The sequence below is a fragment of the Bombus impatiens genome, unplaced genomic scaffold, assembly GCF_000188095.3.
Source record: "Bombus impatiens unplaced genomic scaffold, BIMP_2.2 scf_0248, whole genome shotgun sequence".
NCBI classification, from domain to species: Eukaryota; Metazoa; Arthropoda; class Insecta; order Hymenoptera; family Apidae; genus Bombus; species Bombus impatiens.
The window spans coordinates 803,890-824,679 of record NT_176667.1 but is presented as its reverse complement, the minus strand read 5'-3'; the positions used below and the strand labels follow the sequence as shown (position 1 = coordinate 824,679).

General features: G+C 41.2%; 1 protein-coding gene across 5 annotated transcripts in view; it reads left to right on the top strand.

The window, feature by feature from the left end:
- The window catches only part of LOC100748642, a 78,633-nt gene extending 58,932 nt beyond the window's left edge, over window positions 1-19,701 (top strand). For 4 of the 5 annotated variants that reach the window (XM_024366877.1, XM_024366876.2, XM_003488604.4 and 1 more), the window contains 6 exons: window positions 3,626-3,886; window positions 5,334-5,491; window positions 5,936-6,185; window positions 8,397-8,512; window positions 14,492-14,629; window positions 16,293-17,306. In XM_024366877.1, coding sequence (XP_024222645.1) covers window positions 3,626-3,886; window positions 5,334-5,491; window positions 5,936-6,185; window positions 8,397-8,512; window positions 14,492-14,629; window positions 16,293-17,306 — 1,937 coding nt within the window. Of the gene's footprint in view, window positions 1-3,625; window positions 3,887-5,333; window positions 5,492-5,935; window positions 6,186-8,396; window positions 8,513-14,491; window positions 14,630-16,292 lie in introns of all 5 variants that reach the window. The other variant, XM_024366875.2, reaches the window with a different exon arrangement.
- Window positions 19,702-20,790: the final 1,089 nt, after the last annotated feature.

Sequence of the window (20,790 nt, the reverse complement as noted above, 5' to 3'; positions counted from 1 at the left end):
TCTTACCCTTCTCGATACCTCTCGATATCTGACACCATGGATAAAATCCACGCCCATTAGTTACGGATATATTTCTACGATCGTGCCGCAGAATGAAACTCTAATCACGTTCTCGTAGAAATCATCCTCGAGCTTTCGTTCTAAGTTCCCGGGAATACTGGTGGAAAATGTGCGAAAATTTGTACAGACTTCGTGACTCGCGGGGTTTCTTCGTGCGCTAGCTACGAAAAATACGAAACGCCGGTGAAAATTCGACTGGTTTATTGGGAAGGGAACGCTAGTAGTTACGGAAGACGAGAGGTATGGAACCTGATAGTCAGAGGAAAATGGCAGTGGATTCCAAGACAGACGAGTTCGTAGAATGTCAGGCTAGAACCACGATATACACTAATATCGCGAATGGTCGAATATTTGCGTGTACCTTGGATTTCACGGCTCAGGTAAGTTCTGCGATGACGGAAGCCATTTACTCCATACGTAAACGATGTTCACGGTGGCTGAGACGTCGTGAAAGTTGGTGTTAGATATCGACGACGGCGAAAGCTTAAACTTGGGACAGATATCGCACCCTCTCGCTCGAAATTACTAGATTCGTGGTTTCGCAGCACGTTTGCCGCTCAGCGATTAGGTAGACTGGGTCGATAGAAATTCGTGGCATCCAGAACTGCGATGCGCAGTGACACCGTTACAAGTGTAACTATGTACATAACGCCGTGACGCTTACTTCTGAAAAGACTAAGAAATTGGAGGAGAGGAAACGCGAGAGGCGGGTTGATAAATAAGTCGTGAACGTCGTACAATAGCGGAGAATTGCGAAACCCTTTGAGAATGGCCCTTAATTTCCACAATGATTACAAGCAGCAGGCGGAAGGTGACACAATCAAAAGATAATGAAGCGTGAAAATAGGAGAAGAAGACTCTTTGAATCTGTTGAAAAACTCGATCGATCGCACCGCGACTGGAATACTGGTATTTCCGTGCGAAAGCGGACAGTAGTTGGGGCGAGATTGCCACCGCTTTAGAGTTTCCTCCCCCTCCGAGAAAATAGTCGCCACGCAGACCTTTATTCCTTCCTTCTTTTCTGTCCCGCTTTTTATCGTTTCCTTCTTTCTTCGCATCGAAGAAACGCGGCTCCGTCAATGGAGGGCTCGAAGCGCCATTCAAAAAAGAGCCAAGAACGGTCGTTGTTCGATGGCGAAGTCGGGACATTTTAGTGCCACGTACGATACCGTTCTCCACTCAGTCGTAGATTCGGAATCAATCGTCAACTGCGATTTTTACGGTAGATGTGTCGTGTCGCGATGAATTTCCTGCTGTTGGTAAGTCTCATATAGAAAATAGTCGTTCGTCCTTCGGACGAAAACGAGTTCGCCGTTCGCGTGGGCTGGCCGCAGATGATAGCCAGAATTTCATTCACAGCGTAACATAAATACACGAATGAAAATAACAGCTTCGTCGTGAGCGTGACATTCCTATGCGGTTGTATAGCGAGAAAGCCACTAATAATACTCGTTTCGAAATCGTACCTTATCCGGATCATCAATACGATTTATCGCGTACATCCCCAGAGTACGTTATTCACGGAAGCCGTTTGCGTACTTTTAATTGCCACGAAAATAGACGATCTATTTCTTCGAGTGGCGTTTAGCGATCGCTCAGAAACAAATACGCGGCTTTTATACCACGATTTTCAGTCAATAATTTCCTTCATATCGCGATCGGAAGGGTATAAATTTTTACGCGGCGCACAAATGGCGATACGGACGAGATATTTTATTCACAAATACCAAGTATTTATGAGCGAACCGTAAACAACGCGCAAGTACTATCCTTTCCCTACACACGATGGACTTTTGGTTCATCGCTTGTCCGATCTCCGCTGTGTTATATGGTACAAAGCGTTCGTCGAACCATTTGGAATTTCATATATCCACGTTCCATATATCCGCGTTCGTGCGTATCTCATTTTGACGAAGGAATCTTTGCTAGCTTGAAATAATTATACCTAAGAGGAACCAGAGAGTTGGAAACGCGTTAATTGTTCGACAGAGCGGCAGCAATCTCTCTACGATTCAGCAAGTGAAACGAAACGTGAGAACTATACGCACACAACCTACAGCCAAATACCGCTGAATTCCCCTCGTTGCGTTGCTAGAAAGATCAAGTGAATTCTAACGATCGATTCGCGGTAAATAATTCTTGGATAATCTTGGTACGTGCGGGGAAAGTAAAGTCGCGTTTGCATGCCAACGACTTCATTACAGATCGCATCAGCGATCGACTGGGATTTATATACGAATAGCACAGTTCGATGCTAAGAAAGCGATCGGACAGGCTGATTTTGCAAATCGCGCGTTCACGATGTCACCATACGCCCGAGATTCTGTCGCGCATAAAAGAACATCGATTTCGATTTATTGCGTGGAAAACGTGAGAACGATAGGTTCGCGACTCTAACGCTCGCCAGATAACTTGTCAGGTATTAAAGAACATATCCGACGAAGCAGAAGTTCCTAACCTTCTTCTTGAAAACGAAAAGCTTCGTCGGCGGAATCTTATGGGCTGCTTCTTTTAACGATCAATTCTTTCCAAGAATTTATGTCGCGATAAATGAGTTGCTTTTTGCCAGTAGATAAAAAGTACGTAGAAAGTACCGCGTTGTAAGTTAAACCGGGTACTTTACGGTATAAGACGAGTCAAAAAAGTTGCGCGACGAATACGAAGAATAACCTGGCCGGTTGCCAGGTCGACTTTCGACGTTAGAACATTCCTTCGTGTAAGCCGACCGAACGGCCAAACTCATGCATAACAATCCAAACAATGCGTGTGTGACATCGCTTCGTATTTAGATGACGGTTTTCCGTAAATAGCAAATTAAAAATATTATCCCGAAATATTATTAACAAAATAGGTTATCATACATAATTCTGCGAACAGATGACATGGTTTTATCTTCAGATTCTGCGAGCACTTCAGAAACCCTTTAAAACTGAAAACTCTGCGACTTTCTGGTCGCAGTTCGCGTTCGCTAAACTGTCCCATTCACTCCACAGAACACTCAACATTCCAACACTTGAGTGAGAAAGAAGATTAGTTGACGTTTTATTTTTTTCCAAAATTATAAATAACTTATTGTTAATAGACTGTCTGTCGCTCGTTCGATTAATTAATTTTAATACACGAACACGTCCTTCACACAACACTCCTGCTTCCCATGTTGAATTATTTAACAACGATTTTACATTTATTGGTTTTATCGGAATAATATACCGAATAAATAAATCATCAGAATATGCAGCTATGCGAATATTAATTGATCTTTTCTCTGGATCAATCGATAAATACAGACGAGTGACTATGAGATCAAACTACTCTCAGAATACACTGTACTCACTTTTCTGCCTGTACTTTTATATCTGTATCTTGTTAGATTAATTCTCTTCTTCTCTTTACCCGGTTTGTGACGTTAATTAAATCCGTGCAAGAAAAATAAAACAGCTTACTTTCGCATTCTTCGATAAACAGTTTCTTTCATGATTACAAAAATCACTGAATTCGGAGAAACGTCTCTATATTCGCTGTTTTCACGGTTTCTAACGAGAACGTTACCCTTCTCTCGTTTCAGCTAAGGAAGGCATGCTGTTGAAGCTCGACTTTCGAGACGAATTCAAACTCGAGGGGAGTGCAGACTGTCGTTACGATTTTCTCGAGGTACGTGACGGCCAGCACGGCTACTCCAATCTCCTCGGTAACTTCTGTGGCAAGAATTTCCCCCCAGAGATCACGTCGAAGACGAGATATCTCTGGCTGCGATTCCACAGTGACGATAGCATCGAGGACAAGGGCTTCAAGGCCGTTTGGAGTATGATACCAAGACCAACCTATCGTAAGTCCACAGTATTTCGATCCATCTACCAGTCTGTCACGTTGTCACAGTAAGATTTTCTTATTAGAAACGAACCTATTCCAATCAAGAATCCGTTGAGATTATTCGCGAGATACGGAATTCCAGGTTGCAAATTATTTCGTAGCTTCTGCAAACATGGTACGCGTACATCACGTGCCGATAAGTCATGGTCTGTGTATAGTAATATTTTGCATCAGGAAAATATCGATTAGTTGCTTCCCGTTGATAAATTTTATTAAAGTTGGAGCGCGCGCGTATACAGAAAGAGAGAAACTAGCGAAATATCTGTATGTCAGGATAAAAATTGTTGCCCATTCATTGAAAACAAACGCGAGTGATGACCGGCGGTTCTCAGATTAGAATACTCGGTCGGACATTAGCCTCGACGACATCGGCGAACGTTGGGAAGCTTCCAATCCACCGGATTTCCCGCTCCAACTACGACCTCTGTGCAAAATTTTTTTTATCTTGACTAGTAATAAATTCTACGTCCGAAAAACTAGTGCTCGAAGCTGACTGAAAATAATTTCAACGTAATTTCTGTTACTGTACCGAAACACTGTCAATATTTGAGTACTGCTCCAGTAATCCATAAAATGTTACAGTTGGAGCCGAGTTTCATGTTGAAAATTTCAGAATAAATTGTTCATACAAAGCGATACATCTGCTGCAATTTTGCATTTTCACGTAGTTTTACAAATCAGTTTTACGGCAATGTTAATTCAATACTTCGTAAGTACTTATACGCATTGCAGTCTCCCTCGCAAAAGCTTCCAGTTTTGCTCTGCTCGAGTAGGCCAGATTACCAGAAATACGGCTCCGATATTCATCCGCGTCTCATACAGCTCATTATTTCCGCGCATTTGCCCTGATCCGGAGCGATGAATGCCGTTTGAGTATTTGGTTGCTCTTAATACGCTCCAGAACGCATGGCTTTCGAAGCCGCCGCGAATCAGTCTTAATGAGGGACAAACATTAAAACTCTGCTACGATGATAACGTCAAATTCAAACATCGACGGGAAAGGAAATTAATCAGAAGCCGAGGGGAGGGATGAATCTTTTCGCGCGTTTGATTCATTTCCTCTTGTTCATTGTGTTCCTCCGGCCGCGAATTTTATAATGCCAATTCGGCGCGGGAAATCAATTATTTCTCGAACAATGGTTGGAGATTTTTTGTTGTTTTCCACGGTCCACGTTTCCCGCTCTTCTTTCTTTTCTGTCCCTTTCTGACCCACGAACGCTGTTTGGCTCGTGGTGAATACGTTTTCTATTGGCTCTCGACATTGGCATCGAAGCTCGCGCTCGTAAATGAGCGAGTTGCATTATACGCGAGAAATGAAACGTACACGCGAATTAGTCAAGGCAAATAAACACCTGACGACGAGCCTGGGGAAAGCGTAATACTGTAATAGGTGTGATTCACAGCGGGAGTGCCACCAGAACCGGAGCCGTGTGTCAAATACGTGAACGGCGTGCAGGCAATTATTAGCAGCGATGACGTGCAGGACAAGAAGATTGTCGCTGAGAAGGAAGGCATCCCCTTGGATTGCATGTGGAACATCACCGTCAATGAAGGATGGAAGGTAATTTCATCAATTTCGTCAATTTACGTCAACACCATTTCGCTAATATTTCACGAATTTCCCTCTATCGATAATGCCTCGATAATCCTTTAAACTAGTTCATTAAAAAGAGAAAAAAAGTACGCAACAACAAAAAGGCAAACGTGCGATGCACCGTATATTTTGAATTGAATCGTCCAAAATATTTGATGACTTGTCCCTTTCCTATCAGTCTACCTTTGATCTCTGTTTCATCACTATTTGGACGCCCATTCTTTTTGGTCAAACGAAATCACGTCTGGCACGAAAATTCCGGTAATTGCGATGCCCGCTTTGCCTCATAAGATATACTGAGTAATTGGTGAAAATTTTTGGGGTTTTCTCGTTCGTCATCAGAACAGAGATAGAGGGAAAAGGAAAGGACCCTTCACTGAGCTTTATCACAGGAACACGTACAACTTTCAGATTCAGCTGGTATTCTCGGATCCCTTCAAACTGCAACGACCAAACGAGTGCGACGCCAACTTCGTGGACATATTCAAAGAACGCACTGACATGTCCTCCAGAGAGAAGAATTTCTGCGGCAGCATCGCCGACACCGTCCTCATCGGGGCCAATACCGCCTTTGTCAGGTTTTACGCGGAGCCTAAAGCACTGAACAGCAGCTTCGAGGCCGTCATGACAGCGCTCAGAGACAGAGATCCGGGAGACAAACGTGAGTTCACAAACATCCTCGATTAATTGTTCACCGTTGTCTGCGACAGCTTTTATCTCCGCGTAATATCATTCACGATATTACTTCACCGAATACAATTGCCGTTTGAGATTCGTTAGAGGAATTGCGTATTCTACCTGACAAAATACCATCGCGCTCTTATTAAATGTTCGTATCGAATAGCTAACGAAAATTTTACTTTACAAACAAATCATGACATTACGGGGCAGGATATTAGCCAATAATGTTAATTAACATGTAGCTGGGCATGTTTATATGTGTATAACGTAGTTATCATTCCGTTAAAATGTAATGAACGACAACGAGTAAAGCTTTCAAGCTTTATGCACAGCATATGAAAACTGTTTATTTCGATAAGGTGTATAAATATTTATTCGCTTGATAAGATTATTAATTAAATAGCGTGTCACGAATACCAGGAAATTACAGAAACTTATCAAATGTCGCGAACGATCTGTTAAGACACGAAAGGAGATAACCCAATTACATTTTATAACAACTTGTTGTATGATAATAGAACACACGTTAGTAACTGGTGTCTCACGGATCGTCAAGAACTAGGAAGTTTAATTTCTATTATAACGAATGCCGTGCGAATATCGCGAAGATCTTTGTTCACGGCACGCAAGCAATTCGGTGTTAAGTTTCATTAAATTTAACGCCGGGAATGCATTCGTACTCGGAAATGGACAGATACTGGTCTAATGAAAATCTATGAATTAACGTCGCCTCGCCTGCGTTTTATGACGAACATACGAACAATGAAAAATACTGGGAAGAAACGAAAGAGCAATTAGATGATTGCTCGACTAATCATCTATAAAATGAAAGGTTATAATTTCTCTGTTTGTCAACGATCATAAATTGGTAGACATTAACAATGCGGACATTCCATTAACCGAAGTGACTTGTTACCGATAGTTTACGTAACACGCTGATTACGGAAGAGGAATCGTTAATAGTAAACGAAATATCGATAATGCACAGTAGAAAGTAGCAAATTGGGAGACGCGAATATCGATCTTACTCGACCGAAGTCGCGATTTGATTCTGACGAAGTCGATAAGAACGATGGAACGTTTCTTACGTTCGTCTTTTTTTTTTCTTTTTTTTGTACGTGGAGAAAACCTCATGGACACTCCGCTGCTGCAGTAATCGCGTAACAGCAGAGTAGTGTCGGACTCCTACCAACTAAAACTCCAGGATGACCATCCTACGCGTGTCTTACGATCGACCTACTCCTTCCAATTGATCAGACGTATTCCTCTTGCTGCATGCTTCGAATAATTATTTTGCTACGGAGAACAAAATATTAAATTTTCGCTAAAATATTGCTAAAATTCCATAGAACGATGGATATCCTCGTTCGCAACACGGAAAAAGTGGAATCATGGAGACAATGCCTTTGCTTCTATTACTCATACGATATTTCACAGTCAAAAGAAAACGATCGCGTGCCGGAAGCCTCCTTTTTTTTAAGCGATGAACTGGTTCGATTTCGGGCCCAATCGAACACCCAGAACTGGCGATTACAGCGATATCGATAATATATATATAATATATATATATATAATATATAATATATATATAATATATATATATATATATCGAAAATATATAATCGTCTTAACCAGTTCATATCACAGAGAATAATCGCTCGCGAACGGATCCCACTTCTAAATTAATGGTGGTAGACTTGGCTGAATGGCAAATGGAGTAAGCCGCTGCGGTGCAGATACACGTACGAAATTTCCCGTTCTATCTCGGCACGAGAAGAATCTCAGCCTCTCTACACCTGCCACCCTTGCAGAACTAATATCTTACGAGCGACTTGCCCGCGGACTCGAGCAAAATTCACTTATTCCCCTATCTCTCGTACGATAAGATTTCAAATGAAAATTTTCTTGTACGGCTCTTCGTTCGCAGTACAAACGCGAGATTATAAGAACAATAGATTAACAAGTCGTCGACATTGATACTTAAAAATTTGATTCTATTTTCCTTCGCATTTTTCTTTTCCCTATTTAACAAAGCCACTCTCGTGTTCGTGCTGCTTTAATATCGCGGAAGAGTTAGTAGTAAAATCAAGCAATTACCTTTCTAATTTTACATTTAACGCGACTGTTCTATGAGAAGTTTAAATCTAATCAGAATATATAACAACGTTATGTTCTCGTTAATTTGTTGCAGCTTGCCTCGATAATGAGTTTTATTGCGAGGATGCAACATGCATCGCCGCTGAATTGCAGTGCAACGGGAGAATCAATTGTCGTTTCCGATGGGACGAAGAAGATCAATCTTGCAACGTGAGTGAGCGAAATTTATATTCGGGAGGACAATTTCTATGCTAATCCTTCTGAAGCCCTTAAATATTTCCTGATAGCCAAATCTGGATCATTTCTACTTCGTATTCCTTGTTCTGAGTTATCCTTTCTGTCTCACCTCCTGGTACTCTTTGTCTTCTCAAAACGGCATCGTTTATGCAAGCACAGTGAACGCTTTCCGCGTTATCAGCTAGCGAACAAGTATCGTGGAAAAGTTGACTGCAGTTTTGTTTTATGTATGTCAACGTAAAATAGGGAACTTCAAAGATCTCGAGCAACTTTAGGGAACCATAGCGAAAAGACGGTAAAATGGGACTTTAATAAGATCTCTTCGTCATTATAACTGTTGTGACTAGCAGACCCATTCGGAAGCATTCCTATTGTGTCACTGTAAGCCAGACTACTTCAGCGAGAGCTCGCAGTACTCGAGTGCTGTCACGAGGAAAATTCTTCGGCCTTACGTACAATATAAAGCGCTATTAAAACAAACGGATAATTATCATAATCTATAAGCAATGTAATACGGTTTAAAGAGATTTGGAGATGATCGTTGTAAGGATAGCCACATTATCCGGTTCACTGTAGATGTATGATATACTGTGCTGCAAGAATGGCACGTTGTCTAGACATAATCGCTTTTCTCCCTTTTGCTCTGCTTCCGTTTGTTCCAGGAGGTTGATTACATTATTCGACGAAAGTTCAGTACTTCTGTTTAAAGACCCTGCCTCACACATATCGAGTACGTACGTCAATACCTCGCACACGCTAGAAAGTAAGGCCATCGTATCCCCGTTAAAAGCCTATAAAATGCAGCGAAACGTTGGCCATTTCCTGATTAACATAAAAAAAACAACAAGGAATCGTAGGCAATTAAACCGAACAGAGTTATGGAAATTTCCACGTGTTGATTAGTATTTCGGGAACTATCGATTAAGCTAGCCGGAGCAGTGTAATAAACTCCGGGAATCCGGTATATACGACTCCGACAAAGACTTAATATCCTTTCGTCTTTCCATTTCCCGCCTCTCTGTCCGGATTCTCGCCGGTTAATTAATTTATTCAAAGCTGCATTTGCCAAGCTGAGACAGTCGTTTCGTTTTCCTGACCTTCGACTCGCGTCCACTACTGAGGCCGTAATTTCACTATGCTGCAATGCTGCGTATCGTTGGTCTTTTCCAAGGGAGAACGCTTGCGATTTCGGGGCGGAAATTGTATGCACTTTTGACAAATTAGCCGAACATGCTACCTTTGAAACGATGCCACGATGCCATCGATGAATCGATGGATATTAATCTAACAGCAAATAATGGCAGCGATATGCTATCATTCGATCGCATGCTTGTTTCTACGTGAGCGTCTCTGTTTGACGTTATTCGGCAAACTAGGATCGATGTGCTACGAGTGCACCCTTAATCGGTACGTAAGAGACATCGATTCGTCCTTGTTTCGAGTGTGCTAGCACATCGTCTCATGAATCATGACGCCTCCCGATCGTTGCTGTCCGATAATCTGATTAACGTTCCAATTCGTATTTCCATAAGAAACGGGAACGATCGCTTCCAACGAACAACGTTCATCCAATAAACCTCGGATTTTATGTCTTCTTAGGATAGTAGAAGAAACACAATCGTCGATCGAGTAGCTCGTTAAGATCAAATCGGAAAAACAGAGTAGTTGGACTATCCCCTTAAACGAAACCCTTCTTTTCCTCCAAGTGAAAAGTTAAGATTAAAAGGAGTAGCCGCAAATAGAGTCCCGATCCGACAGGTTCTCCGACAGGTAAGGCAAAAAGGAAGCTCCCACTTAAACCGCAAAAACGTGACTCCTTTTGAGGTCACTTGTTCCGTAATATTCATCCGTAAGGTCGTGAACTTCTTGTCCCTGGGCGGCGAGCCACGCTAAAAAGGTTATCCCATTGAAAGATGGTCGTTCTTGGATTCCTTTGTACTCGTGCGATTTATTGGGAACGCGGTGCACACAAAGCTTTTCCTCCTGTTTCACTGTAGCGCACGAACAACGTCCCGGGAATCCATTTCTATTTTCCCGGAAACTTGACGAGCGCGAAAAGCCACGATATAAACAACTCTCGCTCTCCCAGACCTGTGAAACATACTGCCTCCATTCTGCTACCCATTTTTTAGATGGTATGTGGCTCGCATCCGCGATGCAAATGTTTTTAATGCAACGGCCGTTTTTGACGTACCTTTTCTCTTACTCGTTCACTACCACCATCGCCCAAACGCATTTAACGATTTTCAAAACACTGGCAACAACCAGCTATCGAATAACCACACCGCTTGTTCTACTATTTCTCATTCCGTGCTGGCAAGATTGCCACAATAGGAGAAAGCACATTGAATTCTCGGATCACTGAATGCGGTGTATCGTATCGCGCAAGAACCTCTCTATACCGTATCGATAACTCTATCAAGTTTCCAGCGTGTACGTTCTACATGAATTCATCTGGGCTGTCGTATGAAATCGACATTACGGCTGTGTCCTTTCCAATGTTCCTTCGGCTTCGTATTCCGGCCACCTGACAGCAAGCCAGACCGTGACGGAGCAATGTAAAAAATGATCCCAACTCCGTTTCTCTTTCGAGCAGTTTGTTTAATGTTTTCTGACGGTATACAGAGAATTACACGAACGACCGAGGTATTTTTTACTGGGATTACTCAAACAGCAGAAACTCGGAGACAGATGGCTAGCTATAATATTTTTCAGACCCGTATAAAAGGATATCGAAATTGCGCTTGGACATGACACGAAGGAGCACGATAAATGTAAAAAATTAAACTCGGACCTTTAGGAAGGTACGAAAGGGAACGTCCGTAATTCCGTAATTACCGGCAAATTATTTAAAGAGTCTAGTGTCCGACTCAAGTACAGAATCGATAAAATTATTATTACCGACGTTTGCGAACTAGTTTGAACCACTGAGATTGTTGTTCGCTACTTCCCTTATTTCTGTCCCGAGGCCTTCTACTATCTGTCCCTTTTACTATACCTAGTCGTGTCTCATGACTGCAATAAAGCACAGCGAGATTGTACGACGCGATAGTAGACCCGTTCGCATGGGAAAACAGCCACGAAATTGACGGCACGAATAGAATGCACAACGAAATCGTGGCGAATACACGATGGTAACCATCCTATCCAATTTTATTTCCCTCTAATGGAAAGTGCATCCCTACACCACTTACTTCGTTTAGCGCTTGCTGGTAAATACTAATGGGAAGCAGACTCTATGAAAAAAAAGAGATACCATAGGGAAACTGTCGAAACGTCCGATGCAATGTTTCCTTGAACGTTATTAAACTATGCATACGATTACATAAACCTAAAAGTTTCGAACAACAATGAAATTATGTATCATCGTCCCGAGCTAAGAAGAATAGCTCGACGATAGATATTGGAATCTCGATTAACTTCCATTCAAGTATCAATCTTCGTAATTCAATCGTACGATTCAAATGAAATAAGTCGTATTTGATTGTTCCTCGATCGACCAGATCGCGCTTTCATTTATATCCATCGTCGCTCTTCTTCTAAAGATATCGATTTCACAGCGACACCGGGTGTCAAGATATTCTACAATAATTACCGCCGCAAGAATGTTCTTTAATTATTATTCCTTCCCGTAATGCCAACCCTAGCCTTGCGATAACATAACACGGTAATCGAGAACATAACAGAATCCTTAACATATATTCGTTACTTCCTCGCTAATGAGAAGTTCTTCAGTGTTTTTTACCTCGCGACTAATTATTTCTTTCCTCGAGCGAAAAAAGCGGATCCTCACCGGACTATCATTAATTTCAACGCGGCAAGGTGTGAATCTGACTCCACAGTGATCCGGGTCAAGGAATAGATGAACCTGTGCATAACTCCGCGAGGATTCTTAGTTGTCATCAAGAAAAATTCAGTAGGATAAAGTTGCGATCGGCAAGATCCTTTGTCAACGAGGATGCGCTTGTACGTCGCCGAGTATTAATTACGTAATTGATAGAAATAATCTCGCGTGTGTCACAGCGGAAGACTTTTAGATTTTATAAGATTATCCGATAATGATATAGAAGATCAAGTTTGCAAACAACATCTTTTTTGCAGAAGGCAAATACTTTCCACCATGTGAACGCAGAGAAAGATGACGTTTACTTGGAAATTCGGTAAAGCGAGTACCGCTTGAATAATTAGAAATGAAAAAGATCCGAGTAAACAGCAAAACCATCTTAAAGCGAAGAAAAGTTTCGAGACAAGCGAAGAGTCTGAGTTAAAGCGAAATAATCACGATGGGGAGAAAATAAAAATTTCAATAAATCAATGATCTTAATATCGTTATTTTGACTATTGAAGAAAACAAGAGTAGAAGAAGAAAACAGTGTGAATGGCAAAAAACGTTGCCTACAAAAAAGTCTTCATTATACTCGATATGACGTCCAGTATCGTAAAGCCGAATAAATATCAATACGATCGAAAATATTGGAGTTTCGCTTGCAGGCCGGGATAAATCCCTGTTCGATAGAGGAGGAAAGCATCAAAAGTATCTCTCGTCGCGAATGCAGTAGCCGTTCGAAATGTATTTTTGCACAGACTTTTGCAAACACGTAAACCGTCCGTTGGAGTGTACTCGGCCATATAAGCATAACAATAAACCTCTCGGGCTTACGGAAGCAGAAAGAGGCATTTTCAACCCCTCAACTAGAATTTCTCGTTCTCCCTTGGCCATCTCTTCTTCTCTCCCCCTCCACTTGGTTGCACTAACATTGGTTCCAGCTTTCTCCGAGGAATGTTAGAGGATCTAATGCTCAGAAATCTCATTCGGTAGACATTCAGAAATGCTTCACAGGCATCTCCGTGAAAAACAGGAGCACGATAACTCCGTCTATTTTGTTAATGGCGCCGGCTTTTCACAAAATGTGATCATTATGAGCGTTGTTCTTATTATTCTTATCTCGGCCACGTATGCTCGCGCTTTAGCGATCCACTTGGACGTGAAAAAAATCAGGACGCATTACCAACGAAAACAAGATCATCACACCATCCTTTCAACTCGAAAATAACAGAACTGCGTTAATTCTAATCTAAGCTATTTTTATACGTATCAGGCACATTTCATCCTCTATTATACCACTTGAACACCGATTCTACCCTAGTAATCGTAAAACCGTAGTGGTCATTTTTATACGCGTTCGTAGAAGTCCTTGGCCAAACGAGAGGATTTCAAAATTAAGCCTCTGGCGAAATATGTTCGCCGTATCGGCTAAATTCCCACCATTTATAACTTCGCATGACACACAGATACAGCGATAGAGATAAGGCGAAAACGAGAAGAAAATGAAAATCGTAGTGTTTGGCGCTGTACAGCGATATAGGACCTTTATTTTCACGAGCCCGCGATGAAAGAATATTATTCTCGAATTTTCATTTGTACACGTACGAGAAGACGTGTCACGTCATTCGACATTTTGACTACCTAATAGCGTGACTTTACTGATGGCAAACGCGAGAAACAAGATATAGAAACGGTAAGAAAAGGACAAAACTCGGTTTATCATGTTACAAGTAATATCCCGCATTGCATTACGGTAACTATTCTCAATGTGTATGTATTTAGTAATCAACCGACAAAATGCGCATGCATGATCTATGAAATATCTGTATACTCGAACAGATAATTAATCAGATACGATACTTAGTTTCTTGTTAACAATATTTTTTATGAAATCTTCTCGAAATCAATTATTATTATATCATATGAAGAATATAGTTCATGATATGCTTCTGGTGAAATTCAATATTTTTGTTGGAAATCATAACCATTAATGTCAACCATAACTTCCTAATGTAAGTAAGTTTCAAATTATTCAATGTAAACTAATTCGCATTACTTGAAGCGTCGTGGGTTCCAAATTGTTTACGATCTATCAAGAACTTCCCTACCTTATTTTTGCTTTACAGAAGAAGAAATCTCGATTGATCGACTCCCAGCACATCGTTATAATCCTCATCGTTTTCTCGCTGATTATGTTTGGCATGAGTTTCGCCTTCGTTTTCAACTGCGTGAGGAAACTGGTCCGGGATCATCGAATCATTCGGGTAAGTGACATTCTTTTTATCGTACATCTCTGTAACCATGCCAATCTGTTAGAAAATAATTAAGGATATAAATATCTTCACTGATATAAAGCAGTTTGGCATGGAATTCTTCCAGCACGATCTTAACGCTTGTACGTTTGAATTTCTTGCTATTTATATTTCGATCACGATCATGATACATATTCAGGCTGTTCGTGTTCTATGTCAAAATCCTCTCAGCGTTAGCTTCGACAACCGATTATACTTAAAATTGTTATTTTTATCCAAAGCACGTGACACGTTTGCCAATCTTCGAAGATGCATTATATTTTAAAGGCCGCATACAATATCGTGGACAATACAAGATGTACGTATCGACAAATCACGAAAGACTGGAGGTTCTTTGTGCATTATACACGATTCGCCTTGTTACACGTTCCTAGAATTTCAATTACATTTCGAACACAGCAGGATTTCGATTCGGTTCACGACCTGAACTTGTCACGTACGATCACACGTGTCTAACATTCACGCAACTCGGAAAAGATTGATGCGGCACAATACGAAATGAGTCCACGGTTCGTTTCATCCATTCACGAAGAATGGAAAACTGGCGTTTGAAAGGCCGAATTATAAATGCAGGGGAACAACACATTAATGAGAAAATGAGAACTAATTCTGAACGAACGATCAACGTGAAAATACGGTAATTGTTTATGGATAATTGTCAAGGTTCCGTAAAACTATAGTCATTAGTGATACAACTCTGCATAATTATAATTATCGAATATTTTGCAGCCGATCTTTTCATTTATTTCACCGAGTAAACTAAATACATACATCCAAATTTTCAAATATTACAATTTTCATATATTAAAAATTTTTAATATTAAAATCACCAGATATTCAAATTTTTAAACGTTCAAATTTACAAATATTCCAACTTTTTAATATTTTAAGTTTCAGTTTGAGATTTCCCCAATTCTCGAACCGTGATAGAGCGAAACGATGTTGTTCGAATACGGTATTGTACGGAGGATTCGCCAATTCTCGAACTACGTTAGATCGAATCTGCGTTGTAAGAGTACCGTGTTATACGGAAGATACCTGCATTGCTTATATTCGTGGTAAACCGATACTATTGATCGGTCGTTTCACTATCATGGAAAGTACGTTATTTGTAATATTAATCCAACATATGAGTTACCGAGACAGTGACTCTTCATTTTATTAAAAAAAAAACAAAAAAAAATGGATGAAAAACCATTGAATAATTAAAATCAATGGCCATCTCTTGTAATATTAATCCCGCGAATCAAAAGTGGCATACGGTATCACGCTATAATATTCATTCAAAGCTAACAACTGATGTGTCATTTACAAAGCTTCTTGAAATTGAAACCTAGAATAATATTAACAACATTGTGTGAGAATGTGATATTGAAAGGTATCAAATGGATAATGTTTCGTATTGTCAATTGAAATATAGCGTATCATAATATACATATGTTAATCCCCTGTTATTGATCGAATAAATAATGGTTATTTTGCAACTAAGACAAAAATATTTAAATAAGATTGCTCTATTTCAATAGTACAAATACCATTAACAAGGAGTGGTCACTAGAAACTTACGCTGCGATATTTAACCGACTAATTGGAAGAATTCGTTTGTCTTGTCCAGGAACACATTAGACAATCCAGAGAAAATCGATTAGACGAACTCGGACGAAAGACAACACCCTGTCCAATCTCGTCTTCCAGAACAGACATCAGGGACCGAGGAAGCGACTCGCCGAGCCTGGAAGTGATTCCTAGCAAAGAACTTTTACAGCCCACTACGCTAATACCACAGGACTATACGAAAGATCTCGTATTGGAGATGGCTTACAATACGAGGGACATGAATGACATCCATCAAAGTAACAATGTTAGTAATGCAACACAGGAACGTCTACAGGAAAACAACGAGGAACCAGAAATGCGCGACAATTCTTGTCAAACACGAGAAAGCCTTTTCGAGCCTCGAATCTCGGACAGTATAATACCCGTGGGTTTCACGACATTCGGTGTTCGTGGACCGGGCTCTCAAAACGGGACCAATCATCTTCATCATCACCGTCATCATCACCTCCACCATCATCAAAGTCCGACACAGTCGCGCCAAAGTGGTCAGTCTTCTCAGCACAGTATGCAACAGTCTTCCGAGCACAGTTCTCAACAGCCAGGCTCTCAATGCTCTGGTTGTAGTCCAGCATCAAGAGGTCGGGACGGCAGTATGGGTATTTGTCCAAAACACAACCCAATCCCAGCTCCTCCCGGCTGGTCAACTCACGAATCTAGTTATCCGTTACCTCTGCACCAAGGCTCTTCTTACCCGGAACATCCGGATTACCCGTCGTATCAAAGGTTTCAAAGCCCGAAGCCAAGCAGAGAAAACAGTGTCTATCGCCAATCGCCGAAATTATTGAGGCAAGGAACGACTGGTTCCGGAGAGAGATACGGCAGTTCTGTCTATGGATCTGGACACGGATCTAGTAATACATCGAGCACCCAACACTCCGGCACGCCCAAGTGTTCGCAACAAACGACATCTGACGCTAGGTACAGAGCAGAGGCGGTGATAGAAGTAGATCAGAGGCGACCTTTCAGTATAGAAAGCACAAAGAGCGCACCGGACGTGATCGCAACGCACTGACGCCGGGGTCCTGGGGATTGGGAGCCGTACAAGAGACGCCATCCCCGTCAAACAGTCGCTGATCTTCAGTTGCCTAGTCGGAACGATGGTAACAAAGTCACTGTAGCTACGCAGAGCTCCTTGGACGACGATGCTTCGACAAGTTCAACGATAGAGGCGAATTCGTCCTCCTGATCCACGTATACCGGCGCGATCGATCGGCCTGGTCAATTAGACCGTGCAATTTCGGACGACTCTAATTTATCCCTGGACAAGACTACGCAGGATGTCCTACGAACTGCCGAAACACCGAGATCTCTTAGTACGGGAAAGCAAAACGACGTTCCGTTTCCGAGATCGGTGGAAATCGGCAAAATAAAAGAACCAGAGACTCGTCTGGGCAATATCGGTGAAATCGGCGGAATAGATCTAAACGATACCTCCGTTTCGGAGTCTATAGAGACAAATACGAGGACATTGCGCGGTGATGTTGCGATCCTACAGTCGACTGGACGCGACGAGATGCAGTCAATGGATGGTGTTCCGGTTTCGAAAGTATCGTCAGCCAGGCTGGCTTTAAAACTGAACGATCTCCCGATCCTGAGACCCCCTGAGGCCTTCAGAGCTCCCATTTTCCGTTGCAAAACACCGACCCTAGCGTGGCAACACTGCGGTTGCCCATCGCATTCCCATTTACCGCCACGAAGATCCTCGGTCATCTGGAGTGCCTTGAAACACTACAGTCAGGAGCCCTTCTATCGAACCTGGCCTAACAGAACTAGCAGAAGGTTCGTTCGACCATCGAGGAGGACCGTGGGCACCCAGAGTTCATTGGATGGCTCGCGATCGTCTCTTAGCGCTCTCCGTTGTGTCGTCAGATCGATCGATATGACCGAAAGGTCGATGGATCTGGAGATCGGAGCTACAATACCATTCTAGGGTTTACTTTTAATTCGGGAGGAGTTATCTTCCGTATATTGTATCGATTGGATCACGGACCAAAGATTTTTGTAAGCGAGAAAACGGTCCACGCTCTATTATTGTTAATAATACGATACGAGTTTAAAATTGTTTTCTGTTATCGCTTAAATCGGATCAATCAATCGATGTTCGATAAAAGAACGCTGTTTAGTGATCGCGTTGTGTTGATCGCAAATTCTCGTTAACGTTACACGATCTTCACTGTTGCTATATTCATACGTTCCTTTCGTCGTAAATAATACTATATCGCGTTGAAACCAAAACACATTAGCGAAATGTATTCATTATGTTTTTCGAGGGCATACGTCTCTCGTCATATCGTATATTTGTGGTATATTAATGTTAATTGAGGCAAAAAACTTACTATACTTCCGATCCTTTCCACTGCATTCTCCTTCATTGCATTGCACCATTGGAAGCAGCAAGCGAAGGACACGTTGCGGACTACATATAATTTGTGATTCGAAACTCGTATTTGTCGAGTAAGTACGATGTTTTTTTCGCGAAGAAAATCGTGCCACACAGAATGCAAACATATCGAGACCGAGACACATTTCGTAATGGCGATATAACATCTACGATACTGGCATGCATATTACTATAGTTTTAATCGAACAACTTCAAAGTGATCACATAGTGTTTACACAGTTCAATAAAAATCAAAGTGAAGTGGTTAGAAAACCCGTTAAAGGGAGACGCAACATATTACGAGATGATTACGGGAAGTTACCTCGGCCAACGAGTAAGTAGATTTGTAATTAAAATATGTCACTCGCGCCTAATGAACGACGATATTCAAGTCGAACGTAGCCTAACCCTTTTTTACACGCGGTATAGATTTCGCGATTCGAATATCTAAGCGTACGGTTATGATACTACGATAGGCAAACTATTTTTCCACGGTGTTTCCACTAATAATCGAGCATCGAGCATGTTATACCCGCACTCGATCGGAAAAAAAGAATCGAAAGAATGCATTTATGAGTCGATAACGTGTTCCATTTCGAATATATCCGATTCGAATCGTCGATAGTTATCGATCAGAATGATCGATCGTCACGTTTGTAACGTACATATATATAAATTCGTCTCGATGAGTGAGTGAGAACGTTTGTTTGCCAATTTTCTGTAAAGTTTCTGTAAACTTCCCTAGAATCGCGTTATGGGGAATTTTGCTTTGTACGATAACATATTTGACATTTTCAGAAAATGCGATCGTGTACGCACGTATTTTATTGGCAATTGATTCGTTTCTTTTCGTTGTATGCTATTCGTTCGATCGTTTGAATGAGACAGGAATACATACAAGATTTCGTGAACAATTGAAATTTCAAGACCAGCGTGCGTCAATCATCTAGCAACCAGGTAAATGATTAAATTAGTCAATTAAATGTTAAACGATCGTGCGAGGGAAAAGAAAGAGTAGTAGTGAAACTAAAAATGGAAGGAAAAGTGTGAACAACATGCGTGTTAACCGTAAGCATTGTAAGCAGATACGTTGTAAAGCTGTCAGGAACCTAACCTAACTTATTATTAGTAATCAAACAATTCTCGCTTCTGTACAGATTACGTATTGCCCGTTATCATTTAGGACAGAATGTACAGAGTGTACACATTTGTATATAAATGACACACGAAATGTCTGTTCAAATGATACGTCAGACAGATAATAAATATAGTACTTTTAAAATGGCCCAGACTTTCGATCTAATCGTATACGTTTCCTTATAAATTCTTTTTTTAACCAACTGCTTTCCCTTCCATTTGTTCCCCTCAATGTAATTTTCGTTTAATAAATTCGGGGAATTTTTCACAAAGGTAAGTCAATATTCTATCTAATAATAAATTCTCTAAGCATTGCTTGACTGTCTTGCTTCTTTAATTAATCTTGCAGCACTCGCCTATTCGCATCAAATTTAACGTTTTAATAGAGTTTTTCTTAAGGAGTGTAAAGTTTAACAAAAGCGTTCGCTCTCCGGTTTGCTCGTTTGGCGTTATTAACTTTCTCGTAGCCCGAGGCATTTCGGTCCTTAAACACTTCCTTCCATATACATAGCTCTTAATTAGCTTCAAATGATTTGCAGATCGCATCTCAAGATTTACGTACCGCGATAATTAGCTAGCTCTCCTTTTACATATTACGTGGTGTCCTATATCGTCTTGATATACTTAGAAATACATCCCGTGGTTAAATTAAACAAATTCCTCGGTCGGAATTATCATAACCAATTGAATTTACTTTGCATAAAGGAGATAATAGGCAGGGAAAGAGTTAATATCCGCGTGGACTTTCCGCGTACTGCTAAAAAGTATCGTGTTAAACGGCCAGAGGACCTTGACTTTTGCTCATTTAGCGGAAACCCAGCCGTTTGACGAGGGTAGTTAAAAAAAAAATGCGAATAATGAAGACAGATGAGTTAAATCACGGCAAAATGTGACTCCGCCGCTGTTGGTACGTTGCATCCTAGCATACATATTCATATAATATGTGTACACGCGCGATGTGCTATGTACTACATCTATG